The 8,959-nt window shown below is 36.3% G+C and overlaps 1 protein-coding gene across 2 annotated transcripts in view; it reads left to right on the top strand.

Moving 5' to 3' along the window:
• LOC136346105 (ribosomal protein S6 kinase alpha-5-like) overlaps nucleotides 1-8,959 on the top strand; it is a 41,582-nt gene that overhangs the window by 3,691 nt on the left and 28,932 nt on the right. The window contains exons 1-2 of one of the 2 annotated variants that reach the window (XM_066294982.1): nucleotides 108-906; nucleotides 5,839-5,907. In XM_066294982.1, the coding sequence (XP_066151079.1) occupies nucleotides 726-906; nucleotides 5,839-5,907 (250 nt within the window). In that variant the 5' untranslated portion in view covers nucleotides 108-725. Of the gene's footprint in view, nucleotides 1-107; nucleotides 907-5,838; nucleotides 5,908-8,959 lie in introns of those variants that run through there. The other variant, XM_066294983.1, reaches the window with a different exon arrangement.

Below are 8,959 nucleotides of genomic sequence, written 5' to 3'. Positions count from 1 at the left end.
AAGACATTAATAATAAGAATAACTCTAGGGTGTAAAGTGTTAATATTCCGATATATCAACTAATATCTTTCGTTGCGCAGAAATTCAGAGTCGTACCAAATTGAATATAGAGAAAAATAATACACTCTGGCAACGCGCATAAAGGCCAACCCACGTGGTGGGGATCTCAAGGAACATGGATGTCAACTTGATTTGTTTTCGTTCAGTTTCATCACGGCAGCGCGTTCGTTAGGTCGCAGATATCGGGATTTTTAATTTTTGCTCTAAACAGGCAAAGTTCAAGTTTCCTAACAAATAAGACTGTTTTGAGATTAACTACGGACAATTATATCGAGTATTTCGAGACCGTGAAGTGTTAACTCAAGCGACAAGCCACCATAACCTCAAATTTCCAACTGCTGGACGTTGACTTCAAACTGGACTTGGCTATGAGTTTTTCAGCGAAATTCAGGCTCTAAAGGACGTTATTGGGTGTTTACGATGCTGTTTTATCAAAGCCCTAATTTATAACAAACATTCAGTTCAGTGCTAAGTGAATATTTTAACAGTTCTTTGACGACCTACTTTCAAAGTACTGTTAGCCACAAGTGGAAATCCCAACTCAAATTTCAGTTTCCCTTCATGCGTAATCTCTCCCAATGAAAGTGTCTTTCGTATTAAGTACTATGGTCTAAATAATCTAAACTGAGTGCAAATTGAATTAGAAGGCATTTAACCTAGGGAAAATGCGTTGTCATAAAAAAACGAAGGAAAGTGGTTTTTTCGAAGGTGATTCTACTGAAGGTGAAACCATGACCAAAGCGTTAAAAAGGACTAAAGTGTTCACCACCTCAGGTGACGGCAAAAGGATTGTAGAATATGCACACGAGGATGCAGTCTTACGCAGCTATAATTCAGAGAAAACAGGTAAGATCTATGATATCAATACTATCTTTTTGATAAGTCCTCATAAGGTTTGTATGATATAAATTTTTTTTGCAAAATGTCCTTGAATTCAAAAACAAATCTTAGCTGTGCTGAGCCCAGGCACAGACATCTACAAAGCTGAAACAAATCCTTGTTTCCATAACTACACCCAAGTATTAGCTTTCAATTCAAAGCTCCCTTCATAAGGGGTGGAATCAAGGTGAAGCCTGACTTCATACTTAAGCTCCTAAAAGCCAGGACATATAGTAGCCCTACTTGTGTTTTTGATTTTTTTGTGAGTGAAAGGTACAAGAGGCATATTACAAATGAAATTTGTGGATGCGTACTTATCGCCAGTTAATTCTTCACTTGATTGTTAAATCATGTAGATTTTTTTCCAATTTTTATTATTTTTAGAGATAATTTTATTTACCATTATGTTCTACATTAAAGATCAAGTATTTTATCGTAATAAAATTTTTCTCAACAAATTCTATCCTAGAAATAAATATGGATGTGTTACAAATACATAGCGTTTAGTTCTTAAGATTCTCTTCGAAATATAACACATCCATGGAAAATTCCATTTCATTTTAGATTTCTATGCATTAATGCAATCTGGATGACAAAAAGTATTTCTGCATCATGCATTTTTCTGCTTTCTTATCCCAAATTGTATTCATCTATATTGTCTTAAAATGAATCTATAGTTTTCAGTGCACTTGTTTTATTACATATGAGAATAGCATTGAAAATTATCTTGAAAAATTCCTAACAACTTAGTTATAGTCTCCGTGGTAACCTGCTGGTAGAACAAGCATAGGCAGGTTCCTTCAGATATCAATTCAGATTTTAACCCATCAGTTCATGCTCTGGTTGATAAAAAATTATTTATTTAAAATGAGGATTCAAAGTCTGACCTGATGGGATATCCATACAGATAATAAGCTTGGTGAGATATTTTTTTGTAAGTAAATGCAAGTACACTGCATGGGATGAAAATTGAGATACCTATCTGCAGAATTGAGTAATCATCTGGGCATCTCAGTGTATGTATCCCTTAATTAAGTAGCCAGCAAAGTACTTACTTAATTATTAGATTATATTTTAAATATCTTTTGATATCTACTGCTTAACCTTGTTCTCCTTAACTAACTCAATATCCCTGCATATATGTCTACCACAGGCTCATGTGAATCACATGGAAAATACCAATTAGATTGAAGATTAGATTAAGACTTAAACTGTGCACCAAATATAGTAATATTATTACGACCATAACAAAAGTATATAAATATCAAATAATATCAGATTACTTATTAAACAGGTATGCGTCAACTTTCGTTATTCTTACTAGACTAGACAACAATAATTAAATGTTACACACAAAAACTAGGTCATCTGTCTTATATGTCTGAATGGTTCCATCATCACATGGTGGGTGTGCCAAAGAGCTGATAGGCGCCGAGTACTGTTCCGCTGCGTACATGCAGCCCATGACCCAACATTGGCATACTTATGCGGTTAATTCGCGATAGGTCTACCCTGGGGTCTACCATTGTTACGTCACCCTATAGTATATTTTCGTGTAAAAGTCCTCACCTGGGATCTTCCATAGGTACGCCTGGAAGTGACTACGCCAGAATATGAACGAATTGATAACCTCAATGAGTTTTGATGTGATAAATAAATTGAATATTGCGTATTATTGCTGATTATGGATTACTTTTGTTGTAAGGTTTCCTTCTCCATTTTCTTTGTTGCTTTGTTTTGTTATTTACATATGAGTGAAAAATTGTAAAGTGAGCAATGCACCGATGGAAGATGAGTGAATTTTCTATACATCAGATATGTCAACATGTTTTCTTTCAATTTATAGTCATTTTTTACAACGTCCTTCTTTGCCTGCATCTCACTTATTTTCACTCACTTTATCAAGTAATTGTGGTTCATTTTGGTAATTATTTGGATCATTATTTGTCAATTTTTCTTGGGTCTGCCCATCATCAATTTATCTCTTTGGTTCAATTCAATTTTAAATTTATTTGAGGAATAGCTGTATTAGGAGCTCAAACCCCAGATTTTGAAATAACTATATGGACACATAGGCACCTTTACCCTTATTGTCAATTCTAATATAGGGCAACAATATACAAATTTCAATGTAAATGCACTTTAAAAAGCTAAAAAAATTGAAATAAAATTTATTTATCTTTATTTTTTAATCTTTTAACTGTTTTTTAATGCCTCAAATTTTTGTCTCACCCTCAATCTTTCTTAAAACCCACCACTGGAATCTATTCATGTGACAAGAAAATACCTTCCTATATAGCATCCAGGATGAGATAGTTTCACAAATTAAGGGTGTCTCAAATACAGTGAGTTCCATGTTATTCCATGAAATATGGAAACAATACAACTCTCCCAGTATTGAGAATTTGCATCTAAAAATTCTTCAAAGATTAAACACTTAAAGTTTCCTTTCATATTTAATGAAGTCCCTTATTTCTACTGAAATATCTTCACTTGGTATTTGCACAATCGCAGCTGCCACCATCAGTTATGCTACCTATTTACAAAATTGAAATTTATTCACCTTAATTATTTACTTACATTTTAATACTTATATATTATTAGTGTTATTACAACATTCAAAAGTTATGCTTTCACATTACTTATAGGCGAGCTTACAGGAACCTACTTAACTTATTCACCATTATGTAAGTACTTTTGAGTTCAACCTTAAATGACCAAGTCAAAAGGCAGACCCACGGATGGGCCGTTGCCTTATAGCGGCAGTACCCTCCAAGGCCGTTTAAGGACCTCCGCGGTAGTACCAAACTGTAAAACTGTTCAATGAACCCGCACGTTGATCTTTGTACCGGCCTTTTTCCGCGGAAGAAGCATTATAATTATCGGGACAGTTACCCAGTTTCTTCAACGAATCGGCCAGTCCACTGGGTTTAAGTTTGGTCATCATGCTGGCCTTGCAAGACTCCTTTGTGTAAAAAGTAACCTGCTGTAGAAAACATGTTCTTTTGAAACTCTATAAGGTAATATAGTATATAGGAGTAGGTTCTATCGACCTATTTGAAGAATGATAACCTTGAAATTTGCAAGAAATTATTCAATATAAAAATTTAAACAATGAGAAAAAACCTTTAATTTTGTCTGTTTAAACTTTCATTCCCCCTCCCTCCCTACTATTCGTATCAAACTATAGGACTGAAAGCAATAGTTAATTTCTGCGCAGCATATGACCATCCTTATCTGATTCTCGCTCTAAAACGAAGACGGAAGACGTAACATTGCATCTGTATTCTGAGTGTACTGTTCAGCTCAGGCTAGCAGTGCCACAAATTTGAGTTCAACTACAGATATTTTAAAAAAGGTTAGAGTTAAGAATGTATATTCGAATATATTTTCTTGTATTTATATAACGATACTTGTATTGGCATAAAGAAGTAAAAAGCTTGTATCGTAAGTTGCTGCTTTGATCATTCGAGTTACAAATTCATTTAGAAATTTAGTGATGATTCGAGACCTGTAATCTAAAGAATTTGAAAAAGAACCACATCTGGTACGATGTTTTGCAAATTGCAAAGACTTCTTTCGCTAAAATAGCCCCTCTCAATTTCCAACTTTCACAATCAATTTCAAAATTCAGGGATGGGTTTCCCTCCTTTTATTAGGTGGTAGATTTGGGAAGACTCAGACAAGAGGATAATTTGATATAGAAATGGCCGGCTCGTGCGTATTTCGACCCCAGAAGTTCAACGTTTGAACTGTCGCGGATCCCAAGGTTGTCGCGCCATTTTTGCCCGTAGATATGCAGACTCACAAAAATGTTTGTGATTGTTTTAATACCCGGATTGAAGGGTCTTTAACCTGGAAACTCGCTATGCGGTGCCATTAACCCCTAGTGGAACCCCATGCGGAGATGAGCGCGTGACTGCTTCCCCTCTGCACGTATGGCATTGCTCTGTCATCGACATGGAACCGGTTGAATGTGGGGCTTTCGCCCTAGAACACATATACACACACACATACTTTTAACAGCGTCTTCCCTTGTTTGTCCTGTTTAGCCAATATTGAAATCCTCTAAGCATTTAAGCCCCAGAGCATTCCCCTCCTTGCCGTTGAGTGATTCGTTCGTATTTTTGGATAAATCCAGGGATACGCTTACGTAAATCGACTTTTAATTGGTGTTTCACTTCACACGTGCCTTAAAAAAATCATATGAAAAATATTCATGCACATACGGGTGTATTTAAAGTCCCCCTTTGTTGCGGAAGTTACACCCTCCCTGGTGCATTCGTTAATACCCGCACATATGGGTAAGCACTATTAGATTGGGTCTCTCTTTACAGTTTAGCAAATTATATAATCGTTTCTCAAAAATTGACCAATGTGACGCAATTTTGACCGCAATTCTTGCAACCTCAGCCTTGCTTTCACTCTTCCAAGTTTCAGCTGATTTGATGAACCATATGCGACTTCGGTATTTCGTTTGAAACGCTGATGATAGAGGTAATTTAAAGCTTTGGCCGTAAAAGACAATCCAACCATACCTCTCCGTAGTCGCCTTATGGGTTGTCTGCTGTTGTAAGCAATACTATCCGTTCGTTGCCCCCTTGGGGCCTTCAGCTGCTCATTGCCATTGTGTTGGAATCCATTTTTTGGTTGCATTACGAATAATCCAGGCTTTGCGAGTTAAGTAATTCAAGCTGCACGGCACCAAATTCGAATGTTATCTAACATAGAAAATAAAAAAAAAAGCCGATGGCGGAAGTAGTGCCGGAGGGTACCAGTCAGTTAACAGGTCGCCTTGCTTTACTAGTCTTGGACATGGCCCCTCGAGGAAGGGCGTTGCCAGACTTATGTGATTTTAACACTAATTGATGTCTGAAAATTGTTATTTTTTTATTTCAGTTAACTTGTCGGGGGTGGACAGGGTGGATATGACGGATTTCGATTTGCTCAAAGTTCTTGGAACTGGAGGTAAGCAGAATTATCATTCTATTTGTAAGCAATTTGTTTCAAAGAAACCATAGGAAATTATGAAAATGCCAATAACAGTTTCTTACATTTTGTATGTAACAAGTATCCGAATTTCATTTGTAAAATTTGAGATTTTCAAATCCTAGTTATACAGGATACTGCTCAATTGAAATGTGTCGTTAAACCAAGAGAATAACAAAAACACAGATTGAACTACAACGCACATGTAGAATATTTATATCCAAAGAATTCTGTATTCCCTATAAATTACCTAAGACGATAAAGCTAACTCATAAGATTCGGCAAGTTTCAGAGTTTTATTTGATTTTCCTGACTTACAAATTTGAAATTTCCACGTTGTCGGTGAAGTAACGGTGCAAAGAACCGGTTAATTCAATTTGAAAATACCCAGATTTGCCCCTAGATGAAATATACTAAAACTCGATTTGATGAGGTTAAAATGTTTTAAGACCACAAACTGCTTCAGGGCTTTTTTATACCCTTCTATTTAAGAGGGTTCTCAGGAGTTCTTATCCCTTCCTTGGCTAATTTTGTCCAAATACAGCTCTCCTGCAATCCAATTTTTAAATAACTAGTAAGAGAACTTTGGATTTCTCTCATTTAAGCTTGAATTTTTTTTGGCCATAGGTTTTACTATAATTCATCAGTTTCTAGATGTTGTTTTTTTGTTATTCACCGGAGTTTAGTACGAGACACGCAAGAGGGAAATTAGCAAACCTGTCCAAAATTTCTACAGGGTGAAGTGTTTTTGATCGATTTGCGATGGGGTGCAAATCTAACTGGCTCAACCCTTAACGTTTGTTTACATAGTTCATTAAGATTTATTAATATTGATTATGGTTAGTAGCTAAGCTTAATTAATAAAAACGATTTTATTATTCTAAACTTGGAAATACCATTTCCTAACAAAAATTCTATGAAAATTTGACTGGTTTCTGTGTAAGTTTCAAAATTCGATGTCTCATCCTGCCAGCATCATCACGTTGTCAGGAGTATGTTAATACTTTCTATTGCGTTCTTCTTTTGGCCCAAAAGTTGGAAAAGTACCTCAATTAATCCAGTCATTATTAATGTGCAAACTGTCCCTAAACATTAATTACTCATTTAATTGATATTTATAATCATCAAGCAATAAAAGTTTGGTTGAAATGTCGCGAGTACTATTCGTACTTGAAATTGCGGGTTTCCCCACAAAAATCCCCACATTTGGCAACACCGAAAGCTAGGATTTTTGACCTCGATATTCCCCAGCTGGGGAGCCAGAGACATACAGCACAACGTGCAAAAACTTTCTGGTTATGGTGGGCGAAATTCAGCGGGGTGTTTGCCCCTTTGGGTCGAATCGCACAAAGGGCCGCTCGCCCTTCGTTTGAAACCCTTTTTTCTATGTTTCGCCCCTTAGGGATAATGAAGAAGTAGGTAGATGATTGTTATACCTACTGTATGAATCTAAGTACAGGCAGTTTTAACTCGCCAGGAACATTTTACGGTCTAATTACAGGCCAGTTGAAGCGGCCTTTTGCGGTCGTCAGGACATCAATTTAGGAGAAGATAAATAGTAATAGTTTAAATGTCTCCCTTGAATCTGAATTGAAAGGATGTAATTGAAAACAGCCAAAAAGAAAGCAATAATTACTGAACATAATGAATTGTACGTTCCATTGTTTGTCCAACTTTCAAAATTGCCTTTCGAAAGCCATGCACAGACAATTTTTAACGTCTCATTTCATTTGATACCGCGTTGATGAAACCCACACAAATTGCCATTGCAAAAGTGCATTTCACAACATATCTGGCTTCCATTTTATTAACAAGAATCGGCAATTATTCACGCAGAAGAAGATAAAAAAAAACATGGTGTATATGTGTGTTACACACACACACACTTTCTTCTTTGTTGTATTGCAACTTCAATTATTAATAATAAACGTAACCGTGAACAAAGTAAAAATTTAATGTTAAGTGTTACATTGTAATTAGCATTTTGAGAAATTCCAGAAGATAATTCATATAGGCTCCCCACCATCGTGTAGAGTCTAATATATAGCTCAGCAAAACGGCACCAATGCTAAATGAACCATTAACTTCTTAAATCGACCACATTAAAGGTCGTACGCATCGACGAAGTACCCACACTGCTTCCTAGTTCGATTATCATTCTTTGGCAAGTACCTGTCGCGATATCTATTTGGATAGAAGTAGACTTGTCGAAGTAGGCAGTACCCGCCATCTGATAATCGGCAAAATTATCATTTCTTCCTTGTCGAAACGTTTTGTAAGAACAACCGTGCGCTAATAGAGCAGTTCGAATCATTGGATGACTTCAATAGCGTTACAAAATTCGAACGGTGGTTCACGAAAGGGGGGGGGGGGGTTCCTTGAAATCCTCCGAGTAACGTCAAATTTAGAATTTTCCAAAGTCAGCAGGAACACGTGTAATTTACCACGTAGTCAAAAGTGGGCCATTTTAAACATAGCAGCTTTTCAAGAATCTGGATTCGATTTTTGCAATAGACGTTATCGAATCGTTCCGAAACCTGGAAAATAAGCCCCAACCTATGGAATAACGATATTTTCCCAATAATAGCCTTTCAAAGCCCCCGAAATAAGCTGGCTCGTTTTAAAGGTCAATTCACGTTTCCAATAACGCAGTATTTTGTTATTTTGCCCTTTCGTTATGGACTGTTTATGTTTGCGAAGTTTCGCGACACGTGGAAAATCTCTAAATTGTAAATTGCGCTCTCGGGGAGACGCAATTTTCAAGACGATTTTCCACAGAGGAATTTGGTTTACGTTCAGCAATAGAGAGATCATTTCAAAAGACAGTCTTAGATAGGTGCTGTGCATGTGCAAACTCGTTTTGAAAAGTTACTCTTTCTAGTTTTTTTTTCAAGCAACAGATCATCATGCACGTACAGTGCACACTCATATGAGTGTGAAAAGTATACTTTCCGCACGTTAATCAAGGAATGGTGTTATTATCTCTTTCCAGATTAAAATATTTAATTAAGGAAATTAGTTCGGGTTCTTG

Source organism: Euwallacea fornicatus, chromosome 22 (genome assembly GCF_040115645.1).
Source record: "Euwallacea fornicatus isolate EFF26 chromosome 22, ASM4011564v1, whole genome shotgun sequence".
Lineage (NCBI taxonomy): Eukaryota > Metazoa > Arthropoda > Insecta > Coleoptera > Curculionidae > Euwallacea > Euwallacea fornicatus.
This window is presented reverse-complemented; position numbering and strand designations above follow the sequence as displayed.